General features: G+C 36.4%; 2 protein-coding genes across 5 annotated transcripts; one reads left to right on the top strand and one right to left on the bottom strand.

Moving 5' to 3' along the window:
* Positions 1 to 4,164: 4,164 nt before the first annotated feature.
* On the bottom strand, positions 4,165 to 9,265 carry ogfod2 (2-oxoglutarate and iron-dependent oxygenase domain containing 2). Of its 4 annotated transcripts, XM_057832110.1 has the most exons (8): positions 9,174 to 9,265; positions 8,645 to 8,735; positions 8,505 to 8,561; positions 8,052 to 8,162; positions 7,888 to 7,987; positions 7,699 to 7,823; positions 5,054 to 5,311; positions 4,165 to 4,964 (listed from the first exon to the last, which is right to left on the bottom strand). In XM_057832110.1, exons 2-8 carry the CDS (start codon positions 8,726 to 8,728, stop codon positions 4,698 to 4,700), a joined length of 1,002 nt encoding a protein of 333 aa, XP_057688093.1. In that variant the 5' UTR covers positions 8,729 to 8,735; positions 9,174 to 9,265; the 3' UTR covers positions 4,165 to 4,697. The 4 variants fall into 4 exon arrangements, with proteins under 4 accessions (XP_057688093.1, XP_057688092.1, XP_057688095.1 ...); XM_057832109.1 differs by lacking the exon at positions 9,174 to 9,265 and having other exon boundaries at positions 8,645 to 8,862; XM_057832112.1 differs by lacking the exons at positions 8,505 to 8,561; positions 8,645 to 8,735 and having other exon boundaries at positions 9,174 to 9,225.
* A 747-nt stretch (positions 9,266 to 10,012) lies between these two features.
* zgc:113436 (uncharacterized protein LOC503528 homolog) lies at positions 10,013 to 24,133 on the top strand. The gene is made up of 8 exons (XM_057833004.1): positions 10,013 to 10,316; positions 13,440 to 13,633; positions 13,718 to 13,829; positions 13,924 to 14,062; positions 20,001 to 20,055; positions 20,157 to 20,414; positions 20,496 to 20,612; positions 20,930 to 24,133. The coding sequence occupies exons 1-8, from the start codon at positions 10,040 to 10,042 to the stop codon at positions 21,185 to 21,187; spliced, it is 1,410 nt and encodes a 469-aa protein (XP_057688987.1). The 5' UTR covers positions 10,013 to 10,039; the 3' UTR covers positions 21,188 to 24,133.
* Positions 24,134 to 24,937: the final 804 nt, after the last annotated feature.

The following is a 24,937-nucleotide window of genomic DNA, read 5'->3' on the forward strand; positions in this document are numbered from 1 at the left end:
TGAAGAAAAGCAGGCCCAAACCATGATGCTGCCACCACCATGTTTGACAGTGGGGATGGTGTGTTCAGGGTGATGAGCTATGTTGCTTTTACGCCAAACATATCGTTTTGCATTGCGGCCAAAAAGTTCAATTTTGGTTTCATCTGACCAGAGCACCTTCTTCCACATGTTTGGTGTGTCTCCCAGTTGGCTTGTGGCAAACTTTAAACGAGACTTTTTATGGATATCTTTGAGAAATGGCTTTCTTCTTGCCACTCTTCCATAAAGACCAGATTAGTGCAGTGATTGTTGTCCTATGGACAGACTCTCCCACCTCAGCTGTAGATCTCTGCAGTTCATCCAGAGTGATCATGGGCCTCTAGGCTGCATCTCTGATCAGTTTTCTCCTTGTTTGAGAAGAAAGTTTGGAAGGACGGCCGGGCCTTGGTAGATCTGCAGTGGTCTGGTGCTCCTTCCATTTCAATATGATGGCTTGCACAGTGCTCCTTGAGATGTTTAAAGCTTGGGAAATCTTTTTGTATCCAAATCCGGCTTTAAACTTCTCCACAACAGTATCTCGGACCTGCCTGGTGTGTTCCTTGGTTTTCATAATGCTCTCTGCACTTTAAACAGAACCCTGAGACTATCACAGAGCAGGTGCATTTATAGGGAGACTTGATTACACACAGGTGGATTCTATTTATCATCATCGGTCATTTAGGACAACATTGGATCATTCAGAGATCCTCACTGAACTTCTGGAGTGAGTTTGCTGCACTGAAAGTAAAGGGGCCGAATAATATTGCACGCCCCACTTTTCAGTTTTTTATTTGTTAAAAAAGTTTAAATTATCCAATAAATGTTGTTCCACTTCACGATTGTGTCCCACTTGTTGTTGATTCTTGACAAAAAAATTAAATTTCATATCTTTATGTTTGAAGCCTGAAATGTGGTGAAAGGTTGCAAGATTCAAGGGGGCCGAATACTTTTGCAAGGCACTGTATGTTTTCAGTATGAGTGTGTTTATATCTTGGATGTGTATTGGAAAAAAAAAAACCTAAGGAAAAAAGCTAACATTGACACAATTTTAGATGAAACTCAAAAAATAGACTGGACAAAATTGTTGGCACCCTTAACTCATGATTTGGTTGCACATCCTTTGGAAGAAACAACAGAAAGCAGTTGCTTCCTATAACCATCAACAAGTTTCGTGCACCTCTTAGGTGGAATTTTAGACCACTCTTCTTTTGCGAACTGTTCCAGGTCTCTCAGATTTGAAGGGTGCCTTCTTACAAAAGCAATTTTGAGATCTCTCCATAGGTTTTCAATGAGATTTCGATCCGGACTCATCCATGACCGCGAAATTCTCCAGCGCTTTGTGTCCAACCATTACTTGGTGCTATTTCAGCTTTGTTTTGGGTCATTACACTTTGGGACACTACACCCTACATCGCGGTCCAAAACATTTTGATAGTCTCCAGATTTCATGACTTCTTGCACAATGTCAAGGCACCCAGTGCCAGAGGCAGCAAAACAACCCCAAAACATCTTTGAATCGCAACCATGTTTGACTGTAGGCACTGTGTTTTTTTCTTTGTAGGCCTCATTCTTTTTTCTGGCATTTTTTACATTCTGTGTAAAATTGTGTACATTTTGGCTTTTCTCTTGGCTATTTTGTGTTTTTCCAATGCAAATAAAAAAACACACATTCATACTGAAAACATTTGTAATTGCATTAATTTCTGTGAGGAATGCTGCATTTTCTGGAAAAAATCCAGGGGTGCCAATAATTTCATCCATGACTCTATATGTCAAAATTCCAAGTTAATCCAACTTTACTGCCATGAAACCTGATCACATCTACAGCTGCATGGCAAATAGGTAGGCTCATTTGTCATGCAACTTGATATGTTAAATCAGTAGTTCTCAACATGGGTTTAATCGAATCCCAGGGATTCGGTAAGTCTAAAGGGTTTGGCAAAGGACCCCCAGGGCCCTATTGTCGTATGCTGACTAAATCTAAGCAACGTGGCGTGTTAGATTAGTTTTTTTTGACTGGCTTTCCCCCAATTTACACATTTTATTCCATTTCTTTCAACTGCATGTCCTCTATCTGATGGGCGGAGAAAATGTTTTACTCAGTGGAAGGTGAAGGTTGACTCACACTTGGTATGAAGAAGTATAACAGACTGATGGGCAGATAAGAAGAAAGTTGAACGAGAATCCGCTTAAATATTCGGTGAAATAAATTGGTTTTGGATTAAAAAAAAAAACAATCTAATTCTGAATGCATAGGTGGACTTTGACTTTTGGGGCGGGGGGGGGGGGGGGGGCACAACATGTTGATGACCCTGAAACGCAGTGTCAGCAATAAAATTAAGTTACAAGAATATTTATAATAAATTGACAATGAGCGTTTTTTGTTTCCAATCATTCTTGACGGGAATTCTAAATCAGGCTGCTTAGGCAATACTTTTCGCCAAGATCGTCATCCATTGAATATGGTACGCCCGCCGGTGTCGTGCCAATGTAGTTACCCCATTCAAAAATTGTATCCCCTGGGCTTAGCAATATGGTGGTAGATTTGTGTCTTTATTATTCAATTTAAAAAAAAGTTGCACCAATTAAAAAAAAAAAAAAAAAAAAAGTTGCTTTAATCAAAATATATATTTTCAATTTTAAAAAAAGTCGCTTCAATAAAAAAAAAAAATGTGTTTGAATGCAAAAATAAATTTGAAACTCAAAAAATGCATGTGAAAGCTATTTTTCTTTCTTTTTTTTTTTTTTTTTTTTTTAAATTGAAGCAACTTTTTTGATTGAAGTAATGTTGATTTGTGTTTGGGCAACAATTTGGCTAGGACGTTTTTGTCTTTATTATTCAATCAAAAAATAGTTTGCTTAAAAAATATATATTTTCAAAAAGAAAAATCACTTCAATCAAAAAAAGAAAAAATTCAATCATAGAAAACGTTTTTGACTGTGAAAAAATATTTGAGATTGAAAAATTTGCAATTGAACTCTTAATTTTTCATTGAAAAAGTTTTCTTTGATTGAAGCAATCCTTTTTGTGTTTGGGCCATATCATGGGTAGGATATTTGTGTCTAAATCATTCAATCCCCCCAAAAGTTGCTTCAATAAAAAAAAAAAAAAATATATATATATATATATATTTTTTTTTTTTTTTCAATCAAAGAAAAAAATCATATGAATAATAAAATTGCCCTCCCCTATTTTTTTTTTTTTTATTATATGCAAAGCAAATAACCGTCTAAGGTGCTAGTCACATGATCTGTTCGGAAAAAAATTTTGCTCCCATTATAAAATTATATTTTTTTTTTCATTTCATTCATTTTTGTTGCAGTTTTATTGCTTTACAACTTTTATATATATAGGAAGGTCAGTTTTGTGCAACGACACTTTTCGGCCACCAGGGGAGCCTGGCTCCCCCCTTAAAATCCGCTTATGTCTGAAGGGTTCTGTGAATGCATATGTGAAACTCGTGGGGTTCGGTACCTTTAGCAAAATTAAGAACCAATGTTTTAAACTGTGTGAACTTAACCCGAGCCTAACTCCCGATGCCTTCTTGAGACTGCACTAGCAAGTGTATGTAGCCATACTGTTGAGCTCAGTTGTCTTAGTGTTGCGCTGTTATAGAGCTGACCCAGGTTTGAATTAACTTTATTATGTCTATACATACTTCAACTGAAATCCAGTTGACTTCAAATTTTGAGCTCTTGACAGAAGTCCAGTTTGGATAACAATTTTAGTTCAATTGATTTTTTTCCAAAGTGATTTTTAAGTTGTCCATTAAAACTTGAAAATTCAAATGAAACAGCTTTGCTTGAAAATTCCTAGTTCGTATTTTTTTTTTTTTTACAGTGTAAAAATAAACAAATATTAGAGGTAAGGAAAATTGTGCTTTGACATGTGCTGAGAAACCCACAAAATAATTGAAGAAGCAGTTTGTCGGAGCATTTTTCATGGTGGGTAGTTGACATCAGTGAGTAGTCATAAATCCTTGCTTTAAAAAAAAAAATGTACAATTCAAAATTTTCCTTTAAACTCTGGTATTGACTTATGACCTTTTTTTCTAAGATTTTTTTTCTCCTTTTTTTTTTCTAAGAATTTTTTTTCTCCTAGGGAAACAAACTGGTTTTATCTAGACATGTAGTGACACATAACCGAAAAAATGAAAATTGTTTATTAAGAGTGCAACAAGATTAATTTTAAATCATCATTATCCCCTTTGCAATAAATTACTGTCAATAAATCATTGTCATTTAACATCCCATCTTCAATTAACATCACACTTAACATAAATATTCCATATCATGCTGGATTCATTTCGTACCATGTCATCAACCACAAATTAATCATAAAAAAAGATTACATTAATGATCCCCACAGCTAATAATGGTGTTTTAATTTCAGTGATTATTCCCATGTGGACAGTGATGCAAGACTACAAAACAGTATAGTTCAGATGACAACCAATGTTTTGGCAAGCACGAGGGCTCGAGAATAAGTTTGATGAATAACCTTGAGTCTTCATTCTTCATCTGGCCACCAAGCTCATTTGTTTACTGTTTTGCACAAGTTAAAAGTGCTGTGCAGTCGACTTGTAGGAAACATGCTTTATGTTCTTATTACCTTCATGACATGAAATGGGAAATACAGGCGCTGCATGAAAGCTGTTATAAGGCTGCTTATCAGCACATCAGGTGAGCACACAGTAGTCGGCGATGAGTGAACTGGAGTGTTTTGTGAATCCGTCCGCAAAGCCTTCCCCTTCTACCAGTGCTGGTTTTGTGTTGCACATGGGGCAAAGTTTATTGCGCTCCTGGGAAGATCGCATCCAGATGATGAGGTTCCATCGCTGGCCGGAAGAAATGGGCAAGGCTCCGTGCATATGCTGGCCTCTGTGGAGAAGGCCCTCACTTACTCTGTGTTCGATCTCCGAACATTCAGTCTCACTTAAAGGCACCTGCAACAAAATAACGTTATGAAAAAAAATGATGACTTAAACAGACCTTCTTATTTTCACTACCCTTACTTGAGAGGGAATCATGATACCTGTCTCATGTCACCAAAATAAAGGTTTCCATCCGTAAAGTCCTTGCCCAAGGAGACGTTGAGCGTGACCTCTGCATTATCGTAATGGTAGCTGAGGTCCAGGTCTTCATTTATGTCATATTTGACAACAAAGGCTTTGTGACTGTCCAGACAGTGCCCTCCACAGTCTGGGTAGAGCAAAGATGTGAGTGGGTGTAGATACTTCTCACGAAGAGGTGTGATTAAACCCTCATCGAAGCCAAGTTCACTGAGGAGGATCTGAGATGCAAACAATACTGTTTTGGATGACTGAACAAATTCACACCAGACACTAAACACTTTCATTCACAAATTATATATACATAGTCATGTGAAAAAAATAGGACACCCTATGGAAACCAGTGAGTTTTTCAACATATTTGGTCATATGGATCTTTAATATCAATTTTAAAACTCTTGAGAGATTCAAGTAATAGAACTAAACAATTAAAACTGAAAAAAAAAAAAAAAAAAAAAAAAAAAAACATTTTATAACTTTCTGTAAAATCTCATTTTGAATAAATTCAATTTCTGTTGAGGAATAAATTAGGACACCCCCCATTCAATCCCACTTAAAGTGGCTAAAATCACACACAGCGGTATCACATCAGATGCGCAAGATTGGAAGATCATTACCCAGTGTTTTGAAGGAGGCTTGCCTTATTTAAACCTCACATTTAGTTTGGTGTGCCCCTGACTGTTGAAGTCAGAGAAAACGGCATGGTGAGATCAAAGGAGCTGTCTGAGGCCTTTAGAAAGAAGATTATAAACGCTTATGAGTCTGGTAAGGGATTTCAAAAGATCTCAAAAGAATTTAAAATCATCCATTCGACTGTCCGGAAAATAGTCTACAAGTAGAGGACATTCAAAACAACTGTCAAAATGCCCAGGTCTGGTTGTCCAAGCAAGTTCACCCAGAGAGCAGACCGCAAGATGCTAAAAGAAGTCTCCAAAAACCCTAAAATGTCATCACAGGACCTACAGCAGGCTCTTGCGACTGTTGATGTGAAAGTGCATGCCTCAACAATCAGAAAAAGACCTTCATGGGAGGTGTGCAAGGAGGAAACCTTTGCTCTCCAAGAACATGAAGGGCAGACTGAAGATTGCCAGAGTGAATGTAGACAAAGACTTCTGGAATTATGTTCTTTGGACAGATTAATCTAAAATTGAATTATTTGGACACCAGAACAGAGGACATGTTTGGCGCAAACCCAAAACAGCATCCCAGGAAAAGAACCTCATACAAACTGTGAAGCATGGAGGTGTAAGTGTCATGGTTTGGGGATGCTTTGCTCCAGCAGTACCTGGCCAGCACATCATTATAGAATCCACCATGAATTCTATAGTGTATCAGAGGGTGCTTGAGAAACATGTGAGATCATCTGTGAAAAAATTAAAGCTGAAGCGAAACTGGACCCTGAAACATGACAATGACCCGAAAGATACCAGTAAATCCACCAAGGACTGGCTGAAAAGAAATAGAGACTCCTGGAATGGCCGAGTCAAATCCCAGATCTTAATCCCATTGAGATGGTGTGGGGTGACTTGAAACGGGCTGTAAATGCAAGAAACCCCTCAAACATCTCAGAATGTATTCTGAGTTGAGGAGTGGCGCAAACTTTCTTCAGACCGAAGTCAAACACTGGTAGATGGCTACAAAATGCGTCTCACTGAAGATATGTCAGCCAAAGGGGGTAACACTAGCTATTTCATGGTAGGGTGTCCTAACTTTTTCCTCAGTTAGAATATGCATTTTTGTTGATAAATTTTGTTTAAATGAGTAGAGCAATGTTATTTTTTGTTGTTTAGCTGCAATTATATCACTTTCTTTTCCAGAGATAAAGAAAAACCAGATCAGACATTGATATGTGAACATTTCTTAGTTAAGAACTGAATATTTAATGGGGTGTCCTAATTTTTCACACGACTGTATATATTTTAAAATGTTATTAATTATATTCATGTAAGACATGGGTCTCAAAGTTGAAGCCCAGGGGGCCACTTGCAGCCCACTCGACAAAAATTTGCGGTCCCCATTTGTCATTCGATTATAGTATTAATGTTGCCTGCAAGTATTTTGTGATGGGCAATTTAAATAATAATAATAGTATATATGAACAATTCTAGATTAAAAATTAAATAATTAATCGAAGGATCCTTTTTGAAAAAAAAAATTGTAGTATTTAAAAAATACAGAAACAGTTCTAAATAAAATTAAATTTGTTTAGAAAAATTTAAAACTTAAAATAAATAAATAAATACATTGGTAAAAAAGGATGAAGACAAATTCAATTAAGTGGAATTTTATTTATTTTTTGTTTTGTTTTAGAAATCTGTTGTGACCTCACATAACTCTTTGGCTGACATTGAAGCCATCGAATGATCTACTGCAGCACATATGATGTGACCTGGGCTGGCAGTGAATGACTTAAGCTCATAATATCTTTTGAATAGATATATGCTGTAGTGACCACTGTCCCTGAAAGGGTTAAGATTTCACATTATTGTATTATACTCAATTGTTTTTGCCAAGTGAGATCAGATTGACAACACCTAAATTCGATGAGATTCATAACAAAGAAACCACATCTGAGAAGGATTGCAGTCAGAAAAAGTGAATTAATCACCCCATAGTTGTTCATAGTGTTAGGTCGACCTTTGGGTGCTGCAGAACGCTCAAAGTGCTCCAGTTCTTCCATCAGATCCTCGCAGAAGCTCTTGTTGAAGACTGTCAAGCGATAAACTCGGGCCGCTTTAACAGAATGGTGCAGTAATGACTTCAGCGTAAATGTCCAACAAATGTTTGTTTAGAGTACCTTTTTCTTCTACCAACATGCCAGACAGATTCTGGATTGTGACATTGTGACTTTGACAATAATTGACCATATGCTTGAACTCTGGTGCAAGGAACGTATCCTGAAAAAAATGATGAAAAAATGTTTATGACACATAATTGGTGACACATCAGCAAGTATGGTACCTGCAGATTGTAGACATGAGGATGAAGAGGCCTGTATGTGTTTTTTATGACTGCGGTTCTGTCAGCAGACGTCAAAGAAAGACTCATTCGCCTGTCCACTTCCTGTGAAACCTAAGCAAAGTATTCACATCCAAGATAGTATGTTAAATTACAGTTATAATTGTACTTTTTTCCACATTTTGTCACCTTACAACATAAACACACGTCTTTTATTGGTATTTCATGTGACAGAACAACATGGTGCATAACAACACGGTGCATAATAGTAAAGTGAAAGGAGATTAAAATACGTACAGTATTTATTTTTAACTCGCTCACTGCAGTTCAGATTGACGTTCAATCCATTTTCACTGGGAATGAGCTCATATGTCGCACAGTCATACCCCAGTCTTTCCTGTCCTCTCACTGTCATTAGCAGTGAAGGAGCTAAATATGTTGTCTCAATGCACTTGCCTTGTTGAGGATATCCTCAAACTGTTGCTCCGTAACGCAGCCAAGCCTCTTCAGGTGCTAAAATATACATTTTACTTAATTTTGAGTTTTTAATATTACAATATTGCACACTGAAAAGAGCAAAACTAGATTAAACCCACCCCTTGATAGTCTTCTCTGAACTGCTCCTCAGTCTTAAAGCGAATGTGAAGCTTGTAGTCCTCTAGGAATATGTTGTCGGTCATGAAACAACTGCAGATATAAAACTGCGGTTTTATTTTTTCTTCGCATGTCATGGTAGTGTCATCATATGTTTAAAAAAAGTAAGCAGGCAAAAAGTTAAAAACAATGACACACAAGACAGCTGACGCTCAAAACCATAGATATCACATATATAAGGGTAGTTTTCAGGTGTGCGTTGTGAGCTATCGTGCAAGGGCGTCGTCACGTGTTGGCCATTTTTCGCCGGGGACATTTGATAAAGTTTCTGACCGATTTTAAAACAGCTTGTTTTTTCATAAAGGTCAGAGAAGCAGCAAATTGACGGCATACTCAAAAGTAATTATAATTTTGTTTAATCACCATACAGCCCCAATTATAGCCACGTTCATACGGTTACAAACGCAACATTTTGCGAATCCGTCAAGAACTCAACGAGTTAAGAGCATTTTAGTGGAGTAAAGCACTCACTTTACGTCTACTGCGGTAGAGCAGCTCACAAAGTCTTCCGACGCACGATGGCTGCTACTGACTAATGCCGCAAATTCTCACATTCAGACATCTATTCTTATATATGGTGTCTATTATATATTTAAAAAAAAAAAAAAAAAAAAAAAAAAAAAAAAGCGTTTCCTTCATACCACTTCCGGTTCACACAGCGTTTCCTTTATACTACTTCCGGTTCACGTGGCAAGCGTGCGGCGGAAAAACAAAAACAAAAAAAAACATAAATAAAAATAATATAAAGCAGCAAAGGATGAAACATTTCCGTTCTTATTTCTGTACATGATTTCTTGGTTAATATATAAGTGTATTTTTTCCCCAAACGAATTTATTCTATCTACATGTGTGAGTGTCAAATAAGTCATGTGAGTGACGTATTTAGAAGACCATTGTAACGTACTGTATATGAAAATACTAGTGACTTTATTATTATTGTATGATGGTACTCTTTCAGACTTGTATATGGTTCAAACACATCCAGTGAGTGAAAATGGAATCGTTACTATCACAAGCCATTTTCTCAGGGACATAAAACAAATTTTTAACACGTTTTTGTGACTGTTAAAGATCTCGATTTATTTTTGCTTGTTTGTTTTTGCAATGTTTACTACTACATTTAATCAAGAATATTACCGAGTCATCTGCCATTAAGACAGTTTGAGGTAGTTTTGAGAGAACCATAGGCATTTTCCATAATAATAAGGAGGTCATATACTAGTACAGTAGTATTTCGATTTAACAGTTTACAGTAGTACCAGCCATGGGAGCTTCACACGTTTGTATTGCGAAACAGCTGGTGGCGATAATGATCCTTTGTGCGCTTTTCATCATTAATGAAGAAGAAGAGGCTCCTTCAGTCGCACGTTTTAGCATTAGCTCAAAATGCTTTTGGATGTTTTCTGACGTTTTTCTGTCCTGCTATCAATCAAGCATCAGCAGAAATGTTAAGTGTGGACGCTTTGCAAGTAGCAGAAGAGGAGGTGGTTGATTCCAGCTCGAATAAACTAGGCGACATTTACACTTTTGTTGCCAAGGGATGCTTCCCTCAGTCGATGAATCCCCTAAGGAAGAAGAATCTCAAAAGATACGCACAGAAATTCATCATCGACGGTAAGGATTGATATAAAAGCTCGGTGCATCGATTTGACTGGGGAAAAAACCCGTTTCCCAAACTTATTCATTTGAAATCACCATTGCTTTCAAGGGCATTACGTCTTCAATAATCTATAATGCTCTGAATGTTAATTATATATATATATATATATAAATAATGCTTAGATTTGTAAAATCCATTTCATTTTAACTATTTAAACATTGTTTCAGCTTATCAATCGTCATGCGTCAAATATTCTAAAAGTCGACTACGTTTTAGTCATAAAAGTGCAATGCAAATGTCAAGGGAGTAGGTTTGGTCTCAACATTGGTAGGGAAGATATAACAGCATAACCTGCATGTACACTTGTTGCTGGGGACGGAACATTAATTAGAGAAGATTGGGTGAACGGTTCAGGGCTACATTTCTGAATTATAAACCCAATTAATTGATAGGCTCAATGATGAATGAAAAATTATTCTGGATTCACTTATACCAACTTTCACACTGCAAATTTAGAACATCCTAATCTGATAATTTTTCTTAAATCTAGTCAAATAATTTTCTCCATCTTGTTTTGAGTGTTAGAGGCTAGTTAACAGTTTAATGCATCAGATTCTTCCACTTACTTTATGTAAATACAGTGGTACCTCTACAAACGAAGTTAATTCGTTCCAGGACCTTGTTTGTAAGTCGAAAAAGTCGTTTTCCATAAGAATACATCATAATTCCATTTATTCGTTCCACAGCCCGAAAACCTACAGTAAATCCTTAATATTTACTTCTGGTACAATTACAAATGGCAATTACACATAGCAAAACAAATAAATTATGAATGAAAATCAGAATAATAATACAGTATAATAATAATAATGCCTGTAACAATGCAGCAAATTGATTTCTCATGCGGCAAATATGTTTGCTGGTGTACCCTAACGCAGGGGTCGGTAAACTTTTTAGCTGAGAGAGCCATGAACACCAAATTTTTTAAAAATGTAATTTTGTGAGCGCTATACAATAAATTTTAAAACTAAAAATACAACTATTGTGTGCATTTTATGCAATTTCAACACTTTTAAAGTACAAGGGTTTGGGTTGGTCTCTGAATTTTTTTTAAATAACATTGTTATGGTGTCGGTAATCATGAATCAGTATTACTTACCATTAATGTGACATCTGGTAATGCATGGTTTTGCGAATGGCTTTGTAGTCTGTTTGATACTTGGTGTGGTCAGGCTTTATGCAGGTGTTGAGAAACCTAGGATGGGTCTCTTTTCATGTTCACGAAGCGCCACGAATCCTGTTTTTCCCCAACCACGCACGGAGCATCATCAGTGCACATCGAAACAAGTTTTTCCATCGTTAGTTTTTTTTTTCTTTAGTGAATTCAGTGAAGGACTTGAATAAATCCTCCCCTCTTGTTGTCCCTTTCATAGTCAAAACCATGCAATCACGCTGGGCTCACACAGCCAATGGCATGCGACTTGAGGGGATCTAACACACATACATCTAGGTTGATATTTCAAGTCACATCTGCTCATTACTGCACAAGACCAGCATATGACCGGTGACCGTCGCCATTTCGCGCAATGCGCAAAGGAGTGCAACGAAACTTTATTTATTTTTAATAATTAAAGATTTGTCTGCGAGCTAGATGCAGCCGTCAAAAGAGCCAGATACTCTTTGTCCTTATTATACCCATACATCTAAAAGTTGGTCATTTTTCACCTACAGTGAATCAAGAAAAAATGTCAAATAATGTTTTGAACAATATCTATTCTTGTATTAAGAACATTTCTGACAAACAAGTTTTTTAAAGATTAAAATATACAAACTTTTTGGTTAAAAAAGTCTTAAGCTTATTTTCAGCTAGCTATTTTTCTTATTTTAAGAAATGTGAGTAAAATTCACTTGAAGTACTGGCAGATAGTTTCACTTATTTCTAGTAGATTTACACTGAAAATAAGGGAATTTTAAGTTTTGGGGTTTTTTTTTCTTCCGTTTTAAGGAGGTGGGTTTTTGCAGTGTGTTCAGGTTCAGGTGATGCACCGTTCGATTCAAACCTTTGTTTTCAAAAAACTACTATAAAAAAAGCAGTTTGATATCTTCTAGAATAAATATCTGGGTTTTATTAGGGAATTTAAATTGTAATATTTGAACACATTATATTAACATACACAAGAAATACAAACTTGTTAATCATCCCTTCACTATCCAGGAATGCAAAAAAATAAACATTTGTCTTAGTAACACTCAAAATTGTCTGTCTAAATAAATTAAAGCTTTTCTTCAAGTAAAACACTACTGTTTTTTTCCACAAGCACAGCCAAACTCAACAAAAATGAAAGCTCCTTTGGGCTGCTTTACGACCATAAATAGAATAAGAATGAAAACTGGGGAGAAGGGGGTAAACCTTGGTTCACTACATTTCTTACAGTTTAATTGCAGTTAACAGTACAAAATAGGATATTTATCGAGAAATCCGCACGGATTAATTTTATGCTAACTCTAATGCAGGTGAGACTTTTAGTAGCAAAAGTAGTAGTGTGTTCCCCCACCTCCACAACATTGTTGTCTTTTTACATTACTTACATGGCTGCTGCTGGCAAAAAAAAACCTTTAATATCCCCCGTCTTCGAAGGGGGCAGAGGAGGCGGCATGTTGTACTTCTATCTGGCTTTGTGTGTGTGGGGAGGTTTGTCAAGTCATCAGCCAATCAAACGTGTGTTTGAGGGAAAAATGGGCTGACTTACTGAGCAAGTGAAAAAGGGGTCAGTTCTATCCTTACAACATATAGGAAGACACTCTAATGACCTATATAACTGAAGTCATTATATAATGCAAATAAGGTTGCTTAAAAGTTGGTGGGGACAATTTGAGCATCCTGAAAAGTTGGGAGTGTTATGTCCCTACCGTCCCTATGCAAACCTACGCCCTTGGCAAATGTAAACATTGACCTTAAATCCACAGATGTTTTTCTAGGCGTCAAGGTGACATCACAAAAGTATTTTCACCGAATGTGCATGGACTTTTGCAGTCGTATTTATTTCATCTTTTTTTCTAACTTGAAATGTTAACGACTACGCTCACTTTATGTTAACGACTACACTCACATTATTTCAAATTGTCTGTATTTCAAGATGACAAGCTATATTATGTTGGACCAAAAAAAGAAGAAAAAAGAGAGGTTGTCATTGAGGCTGAGCGAAAGAGGCAAATTTTTCTCGACTGTCACTTTAATGACATTGGACATCATTTGGGTCAGAAGAAGACCGTCCACCGAATTCAAAGCAAGTACTACTGGCTGGGCATCATCAAGGATGTGGTGGACTGGGTATTATTTTACATGTTTATTATTTTTCTCTGTGTTTTATTAATGGAGTGAAAAAATAATGATATTTATCATTTCAATTTTCAGATTAAAGTATGCGAGACATGTCAGCATGCAGAGAGGAATAAAAATCTGGCAAGAACTGTCCGACCCATCAAAGTTGATGCACCATGGGATATAGTCGGAATTGACTTCATAGGTTTTTATCTCATTTTGTTTGAAATTTTACCACATTGTGTGTCAATAATTTCAATTTTGAGAGATGCTTTCTGCTTTTCTTTTTTGTTCCACAGGGCCTTTCCCAGAGACCCAGCAATGCAACACACATGCTGCAGTTCTCATTGATTACTTTAGTAAATGGCCCGAGGCCTTTCCTGTGCAGAAGATGGATGCTATCTCTGTAGCAAGGTGTATTTCGAAATGTATGTCCAGGTAAAAGCACACATTCTCACAGTTGAAAATTCTATAGAAATTTAAGCCTGTCGCAATATGCAATAATTCCATTTATCGCATGATAAATAAAAACGAAGGCGGTAATTTTTCCGCTGTGATTTATCGCCTCGCGTGCACGTGCCTGAGCGCGTGCGGCAGACGTGCTGTTAAAAGTTCCGATTCCTTGTTACCAACTACGCAAAATGCATCTTCGTTCCAGTTCCGGCAAAAAATAGTGCCGGAGCCAATCCATTCCCATTATATCCTACTGTTCAACATATACCGGCTGCGTCAGAATGGTTAAGGCAATTTTCTATTTTTGCTTGAGACGCATCCGTCAAAATGGGCGGATCCAGGCCTGGAGTCAACAGCCCAGTGTCTTATTAACGGTTTAAACACCAGCGAACATGGACGAAGAACGTTTCATCACGGAGGTGGAAAGTCACAACGTGATTAATGATGCAGCAGATCATATCACTGTTGCGTGCACTTCCGGTTATTTACAACGAAGTCCGCCAAAACATTGCTACCGACTTGGCTGCTACGAACAACCTCACTTTGACAACGCACAGTTGAATGGAAATGATGAACATTGAGTGGCAAATTAAGAGCGCTGGTCTTCAAACTCGTCCTGTTTATGAAAGTCGATTGTCATATGCTGGTGTTATGCAGTAAATTAATGAGAAGACGTGAATTCTGTGGCGTTTACTAACTTTTTTAATGCGCGCACACACTAGATATCATTAAATAGCAAACTAGATGTGCTACGTCCCATGCCATTGGCTACGTGAGCCCAGAGTGATTATGGGACACGTAGTCCATATACTACATTGATGAATTATAAACAGCCATGACTGAATGGAAGTTCAGCAGGCCAAATCAATCCATACCAGTGACTATAGATAATGCTGCAAATATTCTTAATTCAGTACATGACACAGATGGATTCGGACCACAAATAGGATGTTTTGCTCATGTAGTAAACTTAGCTGCTAAGAGAGCTGTAGCAATCAACAGTGTGCCCCACCTCACTTGACAAACAGTAAAGATTGTTCTCAGCACTTTTATACAAAATTTTTTCAGATCAGTAAGAAGTAAGCACATAAATATTATGCACTGAAATGCATGTTTTTATGAGGGCAATTTAATTTTTGCTCGTTAGCAAAAAAAAAAAAATACAATTGATATTTTTTTTTCAGAGCATTAAATGTATTGAATTGAGCAAAAAATCGTGTCCCCCGTATCGAAAATCATACCGAACCGTGACTTAACTGTATCGTTGCATCCCTATGGAACACCATAGCAGAAGCTATGAGGGGAAGAGTTTTCATGTGCCTAAATGCTCAAGTTATTTAGTGCAATTTTATTTTTTTCTTGAAAAACACATTTTATTTATTCTGTGTTTCTGTGCGGTATTAATATTGTTGTCTTTTACATTAGAGGCATGATCTACTGTTTTTAGTTGTGATTTCTTAAGTATTTTTTAATTTAAGGGTAAACATTTATCGCGTTTAAATGGGCGTAGTTGATCTATTAATATATACTGTATTCTCACTGTTATTGTAAATTAGTTTAAAAAAAAAAGGGGGGGGGGCGCAATAATATCGCATATCGCAGTAATTTATGGGATAAATTATCGCACACTAAAATTTGTTATCGCAACAGGCCTATAAAAATTATGGTTTTGTCAACATGATAATTTTGTCTTCTACAGTGGTACCTCTACTTACGACATTAATTGGTTCTGGAAGTAGTCTTAAATAGACGTATGTCGTAAATAGAGATGCGTTTTTTCATATCAATGCCCTAATCTGTTCCAAGCACTACTGACATACTAATAATTGGGGTAAAACTGGAATAAAACAACAGCCAAACACATTTGAAACATTCCGTATACCTAACCGTTGATACCTGTAATGATGAAGTAGATAATAGAACAAAGTGAAGACAGAAAGAAAAAAATATCTCACTTTTCGAGTGAGGCAATGTCCTCTTTCACGACATTGATGGACAAAAACACAAGGAGACTAGTCCTGCAATGATTAATCGATTAACTCGAGTAATTCGATTAGAAAAAAGCTTCGAATCAAATTTTGCTGCTTTGATTATTTGTTCAATTAAATGGCATTGTAATGGTTGGTTTTGAAAGTGTTTGCATTTAGTTTTATTGATTTGGGTGGATACACTGCCCTCTAGTGGCAACAGTTAGTATGATGTAACTCATTTAACATGAATGAATCCAGCTGCTTCCTGTTAAAACCAACATAAGCTAAGTTTTTGTTTGAGCTAATGTATTTTTTATGCATTCGTAATTTAGTGTATCGGTATATTTATATATATTTGATTTATATTCATATTTTTTTCGTGGGAATATGTGTTTGAACGATTTGTTAAAAGCATTATATAAAAACATGAGCATTTCATAGCATTTAAGCTAGCAGACTATTGCTCTGCAAGTTAGCCAATTGTTCTCTTAGATTATCAGTAATTTTTTTATTCCGTTTGAGGCTAAGCTCAGATAATTTATTTTTAAATAAAAGTGGGATTCTGCATAGTTTGAAGAAACACTCGGGAATTTCATTTGGTATTCACATTTAATATCTTTTGAAACTGCAATTTTAGCAAGCATATGTTTTTCATCTCTTAAAATTTATTCTGAGACGCATTAATTAAATGTTACTAATCCGCTTACTCGATCATTCGCACCAACTAGTTAATAGATTAATCGATTACTAAAATAATTGATAGCTTTAGCCCTAGAGGAGACAGACCTATGCTCTAATGTAAATAACCTTCTGTGGGCTTAAACTCGTGAGACAAAAACGCAAAGGGACTTTTGCTCTTTTGGCTCAGACGTCGACCTGTGAAACAACAATAACACTGTTGCACCTGTCCTTATACACATCATACTGAGACACCCAAATGGAAATGTCATCAACAATAGGCCAATAGGAGAGCACAATCCCATTACGGAGGCAGCAGGATCTAATGACGTGACATTTAAAAGCAGAAAGCAGGAAGTACATACGTCTCCTTTAAGTATTGTACAGTATTTTCACCTTCCATAACCTGAAATTTTTCCTAACAAGAGGCAATATTTTCCAGTTCAAACACGTCATAACCTGAAAATAATATGTGCAGAGAAGTTCGTAAGTAGAGGTACCACTGTACTTTGTTCTGAATTTCTAGATATTTTAAAGTTGCTACAATCAACTTAAATATGGCCTTCGTTCCTCCTTATTTCAAGCCATAAGGAGGGGAGAAAAGAATTTTCACGGATGTACCTTAAAATAATGCCGAAATTCCAAAATTTCACAAGATTTCTAGTACAGTAGCTAAATAATTATGTGTCTTTGTATCTACAGTTTGTTGTATTTATTGTATTGTGCATTAGTGGAAATGTCCAAAACTTCAAACATATTTTAAATACAATTAGGCTGCATTCAAACTGCAGGCATATCTGCTTCCAATCTGTTTCATCCTCAAATGCGATTTTTAAAGCTGGTTATTCACATGTTTTTTAATCAGTGTCTAAATTGAAATTGGGCCTGTTCAGATTGGTGCGCATAATTGACCCATCTGACGGGTAGCTGTGGTAATAAAGGCGTCATCCAGCGTGTGTAGTGTTGGACGCCATACAATTGCAACAGAGTCACCAAACATGCGAGAAAGTATCTACAAAGTAGGGAACCAACGTTACTATGCCATTTTATTAGCCGGTATACAGCAGTTTACCTAGCTAACAAACATTGACATTACTTATCTGCATTGCCATTATTTATATGCCCCTCCTTACTGTCTTTAGCAGGTGCAGCGCTGTTGTGCACAAACAGCGTGTGAATGCTGGGCTTTTCCCCAAGAATGTCGTCTGATAATTCATAAAAGAGGCACTTGTTTCGCCCTGCCCCACTTTTGTTGTTGTATGTATATATATACTGCTGCTTTCCTCAGTGTGCTCCATTCTTTTCAACTGCTCTGCATTCCGTCGTGTATGTAGAGTGACATCACAGACCATAAAATCCAATCTAAGCTGTTCAGTTAGAGAAGTATGTCGTATGTATATCAATACGTCTCGCAAAAAATTGGATTTCTGTGCTTTGGGACTGTTCTGACTACAAAAGAGCCATCCTGTTTGCAAGTACAGAGGTACCTCGACATACAGTCGCTTCAACACACAATCTTTTCGACATCCGATATAAAATTTGACTCTCCATTTGTTTTCCCGCAAGATGGTCACACGGCGGAAATCAACACAATTTCCAAGAAGGTTAGTGCAGGTGGTGAAAAAAGGTGACGCTTACCATTGAAATGAAGATGGAAATAATAGAAAAAATATGAGCGTGGTGCGCGCGTCCGTGAACCGGCTTGACAATACGGCCGTCTCAACGGTCTTCCTACGACCTCCGTTCGCCAGTCTTTATAAGTCAAGGTGACAATTATTATTGTAGAGAAATCGCCAGCTTTGTCCGGTTTTTAATCATTTATTTCTGAACTTGTGCAACACAACACGCGTACTGTCCGCCACAGTTGATGCTAATAACAACAGAACATTAAAAGATGAAGTAAAATCCCCATCCCAATCCCTATTTGTCTGTCACGTAAGCCACACAGATACAGTACGCAAAACACATCCGCCTCATTAAAACCTGATTCGTTACATTATTGCAGGAATTGTTATTATTATCATACTCTATTATTATTCCGATTTTTATTTATAATGTATTTGTTTTGCTATGTGTAATTGCTATTATTAATGGTACCAGCGGTATTTATAAAGGATTTAGTGTAGGTATTCGGGTTATGGAACAAATTAATTGAATTGAAATTAATTCTTATGGGAAAATCCTGCTCAACATAAGACCATTTCGACTTACAAGTTTCTAGAACAAAATAACTGCGTATCTAGAGGTACCACTGTAATTCCATTTATTCCTACCTCAAATATATGAAAATACTAGTGCTTCAGCTATCGATTATTTTAGTAGTCGATTAATTGATGAACTATTTAGTTCGAATAATCGAGTAATCGGATAAGGAACATAATAAATTAAAATACCTGAGCTGAGCCTCAAACGGTATAAAAAAAAAAAAAAAGATAAATAAGAATCTATGTACAACAAAAGAACAATTGTCTAACTTGCATAGCAAAAGTCCGCTACCTTAAATGCTATAAAATGCAAACTTTTTTTTTTTACAGTGCTCTTAACAAATTGTTCAGACACATAGTCCCTCAAAAAATATAAAAAATATACCTATAAACTAAAATACGAATGCATTTTAAAAAAAAAAAAAAAAAGCGCAAACAAAAATTTAGCTTAGGTTGGTCTTAACAGGGAGCAGCTGGATTCAGCCATGTGAAAGGAGGCAGACTAGAGTGCAGTGTATCCAGCCAAATCAATAAATCTAAATGCAAACACTTTCAAAACAAACCATTACAACGCCACTTTAATTAAACGAATACTCGAAGCAGCAACATTTAATTTGAATCTTTTTTTTCTAATAAAATACTCGAGTTAATCGATTAATCGTTGCAGCACTAGAAAATACAAAAAAATAAAATATAGGAAAATGGCCAAAGAAGATATGTAAGACATGTTTGCCTTTTGAAAATGTTTCATAGCATTGGTTACGCATTAAATTGACTTTTCACCCTCATTTTGATAATTTATTAAAAATTGGTATTGCTACCATGCTGCAGTATGTGATTTAGCAGGTGTTTTTTCAATGTGTTTGATGGGTCTGCTTAGTGAACATTTCTGAGGTGAGAGTCTATTCATAAACCATTTACAGAGATTTTTTTTTTTTTTTAGTAAAATACACACATGGCCTTCAGAGGGCATCATAACACATTTTGAAGCTCCTTGTTGATTGTAACTGCTAGCAATTGGAAATTTAATGCTTTTTAACATTTAGAACCATGCTTTTACTCTGTTTTCAGGTTTGGTGCCCCTAAAACCATTGTATGCACACAGGGCCCAGACTTCTGTGATGAGGTGAGATGTAAGTCAAAAATGAATCAAGCAACCTGAACAGTCAAAAGATGAGAAAGTGTGGAACTTTGGTGGGTCAGTGTGTTGTGGGTTCTTTTTGGTAGGTTACAAATCTGCTGAGCAACAGATGGGGCATCTTGCAGAAAGTCTCTCCTCTGGCTCAGCCTCAACTTAACCCACTACACGACTGCACCAGTCCATTGCTGAAGGAGGCCATTGAGCAGATGGTGACGGAAAAGCAGACAGACTGGGATGATTTTCTGGACCCTGTCCTGTTTCTCTTTAGAACATCCATAAACCCCACAACCAAGTTCACTCCTTATTCTCTCATGTTCAACCGGAAAGTTAACACCCTAAACCAGGTATGACTAGGTGTAAGATACACAGTATCAAAAAAGACAGATGGTTTTTCTTTTCTCAAATTTCTCTTTCCTTTTTTGCAGGCTATACATGACCCACTTGGATATGATGATCATGAACAAGAAGTGTATCCTGTCAAAGAGAAGGCTTCTACATACATGACTATTATGCAGGAACAGCAGAACACAGTTAAGCAGCTGGTAATTGTTTCTCTTATCTTTCAAGAGAAGTATTGTCAAAGTGGGCTGACTTCATTGTTTTGTGTTGTTGAGCGTGATCAGACATGTTGACTTAACTGATGTAGGTAGTTTGACTTGAGGGCAACAAACTGACCGCTTGTATTGTGTAACCGATTTCACTTGCATTGCGACATAAGTATATCGAGGGTAAATAAGGTGACACGAAAAATCAAGTAGAACCAAGCGTTGCTATTTCCTTTTGTCATTTCAAGTTTCAAGTGAGTGAAAATTTCTGATTAAACAACAGATTTTATTCTGAATGCGTGTCCTCTTTTCAGGTGATAGCCAATATGAAAGCAGCCTACAAACAGGAGCAGAAGAGCATGAAAAGAAAAGCACACAACAATCCCTCAATGACTTTAAAAACATCAACGCCACTCTTTTGTGATGGAGATGCCTCTTCCTCGAAAAAACTAAAAGAAGAAGGTTTATATTTGACTTTGCCTGTGGAGACGGTGCTGGCCACCGAGCAAAGCAGCACAGAAGTTCTAAAAACTGAGTTAACATATCATTTGGCTGAGTCTGATGGACACTGAGGATTGAGGGCTCTGATCATTCATTTTAGGAGACCACATTGGAGCTTTCTCAGTTTATGGATGGCAAAAATGTTGCCAGAATTAGTTGAAAATGATGATTTTTAGCTATCACATTTCACACGCTGAAGAAGTGGCTGTATTCATGTCAGAAATTAATTGATAGCAAGGGCGTAGGTTTGCACTGGGACGCCAGGGACATAACACTACCAGCATTTCAGGACGCTCAAATTGTCCCCACCAACTTTTAAGCAACCTTATTTGCATTATATAATAACTTAAGTTATATAGGTAATTTAGAATGTCTTCCCAAATGTTGTAAGGATAGAATTGACCCTACCATTATTAAGTGATTTGCATTATGTTCAGACTTACATTTACATCTTTTGACTTGCTGAATGTGCCAGTCCATTTTTTTCCCCTCAAACGCACTTGCGATTGGCTGATGACTTGACCCCCCACCCCCCAACACACGCACCACCAGCCCTCACAAAAATGCAACATGTCGACAACATGCCACCTCCTGCGATCCCTTTGAATTTTTGTTTCGACCACTAGCAGTAGTAGCCACTGTAATATAAAAAGAATGTTGTGGAAGTGGGGAACACACTACTAATTTTGCTACCAGAAGTCCGGCCACAGACCTACTATTAAACTGTGAATTTGCTAACCTGCAAAATACAAGTAGGAAGCTGTTAACATTTATTAGACTTACTAAACTTTTTTTTTTTTTGTTGATCCCTGACTCCAATTTTTTTTCAGTTATATTTAATTTCTTTATTTAGACACACAATGTTGAGTGGTCTTAAGACAAATGTTTATTTTTTGCATTCCTGGATAGTTAAGAGATGATTAACACGTGTATGTTAATATAATTTATGTTCAAATATTGCAATTTAAATTTGCTATAAAAAAAATCCAGACATTTATTTTGGAAGTTTTCAAAATGTTTTAGTAGTTTTTCAAAACAAAGGTCACAATCGAACGGTTTATCACCTGAACCAATACACATTAAAGTATAAGTCAATACAGATTTATTTTGCATTGATAATTTAGCCTATCAATTAATTAGGTTCATATACATGAGAAATGTAGCCCTGACCCCCGTTCACCCAATCTGTTGTTTGGTCTTATTAATGTCCTGCCCCCAGCAAAAAGTGGACATGTAGGTTATGCCGTTATATTGTCCCTAACAACTTTGATACCAAACCTACGCCCTTGATTGATAGACATACAATCCATTTCGACTAGGAGGGGGCTAGGCCTGTCACAGTAATTAGTAATTACTATACTTATTGTCCGATATATAAGATGGCCAACAATCTTTTTTACTATATTGACTTATGTCCAATATATGAAAAAGCCAAAAGTTTAGTTTTTCAGGATGTGATAACGTGTCGTCAACAATCATTCACACGGCCTTGTTCTCTCCGTGTAAGCAGGCTGCATGACACAAATACTCACATAGACGATGAGGAGGACAACGTTGGACGATATAGCATATTTTGACTTTAATCCGGTTCTAGTGACTAAATAGCCACTATTGCAGATACAAATACTATTTTATATACAGTTTTATATTTTTTATGTTCCTGGGAAAATATATCGTAAAAAATGTTTTTTGGGACGGGCTTATTTCAGACCCAGGTTCATACCTATTTACAATTTAAAGTATCGTTAACCAATAAGGACAATTTGAAATGTTTTATGAGAATTCCTTTAGACCTGGTGAAAAACACATAAGCACTGGAAGGCCTAAGAAGAATTCCAACCCTGGATCTTGGAACTGTGAGCTAGACATGCCACCCACTAATCCCCCGTGCTGCCTTTGGAACAACTGACATGGAAATTAGCTTTTTTCTTTTTTAAACTGTCTTGGTCAACTATTTGCATCCAGAATGATAGATCTGAATGCCTTTTAATACTGGAACAGTTTTGGTATATCCCCTTTGCGGTTGTTGCCATTTGTATATAAAGTGTGCTTATGTGTGTAAAACGGCTTTGACTTATGTTATTCTTGCTACACCTAAACACAGTAAAATGAAAAATAAACTAAGCCGGCTATAACAAACTTCCAGGAAACGCTTTTGGTACAGGTTTTCCACAAAATTTAACAATACAGAAAAACTCTCTATTTTGAAATTAGAAAACGGCTTATAATAAAGATGAAAGGTGTTTAATACCAAGTTGGTCAGTCACACGAAATATAATATTGATAAATGAAGGATCGATTAGGTTATTGAGTAATCAGAACTTCATAAAGCTAAAATCTGTGCTTCCCGAACATTCCACTGGCATCAAACTTACGCCAAAATGTATTTGACAATAATGGAATTCAGTTAACTTATCAGGGCATTTCACTCTATAGCTGCCATTGACGATACTAGTTGTCCAATCCACTTTGACTGGAAGGGCTAGCAATGAATAATGTCTAGCACCATCAATGACACTGCAAGATGAGCATTGACAGCCAGTCCTCCGAGTTGAAATGAATTGGACTTTTATTTTTATCAGTGTCAGGTAATGAGTTTATCGTAACTATTTACAGGGTGATTAAAAAAGAATGCCTAACTCATGCGATGTGTCAAAAATGGAAAAACATTACAAAACTGGCATAGGCAAATGTGTTAACATAACTTCCAAGTATTATTTCTTGTATTTCAAGTGTTGGTGATGGCCACCTCTGCATTCTTGATTTGAAAAATTGAAGTTATCTAATTTCCGGACTATAAACCACTACTTTTTTCCCCTCATTTTGAATCCTGCGGTTTATAGTCCAGTGCGGCTTATTTGTTGGGTATATTGAACATGTGTCCAAGCTAGAGTTCTGTAACTATTTTTTTTTCATATATTTTTTGATCTGTCACATGATGATTTTGGCATTCATTTTTAATCACTCTGTACTTAAAAAAAGAAAAAAATATGTATTTTTTGTATTATATAAAAAGGAAGTAATTATTGTCTTATTTTCATGTTTAAAAAAAAAAAAAAGCTTGATAAAGCTAAGATTGCAATATTCTATTAAAAAAAAAAAAAATTAAAAACAATTTTAGAAAATGTTACTTATTATTGATGCAATTTTATTTATTAAGAGTTACTGGGAGCAAAACCAGAGAATATTCGTTTTCATTTTTTATTAAACATTTTATTAACTCATTATTTCATATTTTATTTAAAAAATAATATAAATATAGCCTAACATGTCGACATTGTATTATCACAGATAGCAGACTGACATTGAATAAACGTTTTCCATCAAAATCATCAGTATGGTTGACATCGAAATTTTCGACGTCAAGTGACGTTGAAACAACGTTGTTCTATGGTATGTCAGGCGATGGTTGGGTTAACATTGTTTTATAGCTGATGAACTAATGTTGACAAATAGTTTATGATTGACCGGGAAATACTGTATGATTGAAAAGTCATTGAATTATGGATAAGCGGCCGTTTTGGTCGAAAACATAACATTGATTCAGCGTTGTTCCAATATTATTAATAATCGAAATGAGGTTTAAGTTTTGTAAGGATTTCAACGTTGAAACAGCATTAAGTGAGGGTGCAAAAGTGACGTTCATTCAACGATATAAGACAGACCGCGGAATGTAGAGCCAACATCTTTTCATCGTCGGTCTGCTATCTGGGATGGGTCATGTATTACTTCACCAAATTTCATATTGTGGCCCAGGGGCGTTACCAGGGGGGAGGGACACGGACACGCTCTGCCCACCCAAAGAAAACTGGATGTAGTAC

The sequence above is a fragment of the Corythoichthys intestinalis genome, chromosome 3 (assembly GCF_030265065.1).
Source record: "Corythoichthys intestinalis isolate RoL2023-P3 chromosome 3, ASM3026506v1, whole genome shotgun sequence".
Lineage (NCBI taxonomy): Eukaryota > Metazoa > Chordata > Actinopteri > Syngnathiformes > Syngnathidae > Corythoichthys > Corythoichthys intestinalis.

Excerpts from the sequence above, each read along its gene's own strand:
- zgc:113436 (XM_057833004.1), top strand. The coding sequence starts at position 10,040 with ATGAAGAAGAAGAGGCTCCTTCAGTCGCACGTTTTAGCATTAGCTCAA. Across the intron at positions 13,634-13,717 it reads TCAAGGATGTGGTGGACTGG|ATTAAAGTATGCGAGACATG; the intron begins GTATTATTTTAC and ends TTCAATTTTCAG. Across the intron at positions 20,415-20,495 it reads AAGTTAACACCCTAAACCAG|GCTATACATGACCCACTTGG; the intron begins GTATGACTAGGT and ends CCTTTTTTGCAG.
- ogfod2 (XM_057832109.1), bottom strand. The coding sequence starts at position 8,779 with ATGACATGCGAAGAAAAAATAAAACCGCAGTTTTATATCTGCAGTTGT. Across the intron at positions 8,163-8,504 it reads TTGAGGATATCCTCAACAAG|GTTTCACAGGAAGTGGACAG; the intron begins GCAAGTGCATTG and ends TACTTTGCTTAG. Across the intron at positions 7,824-7,887 it reads CATGTTGGTAGAAGAAAAAG|CGGCCCGAGTTTATCGCTTG; the intron begins GTACTCTAAACA and ends ATTCTGTTAAAG.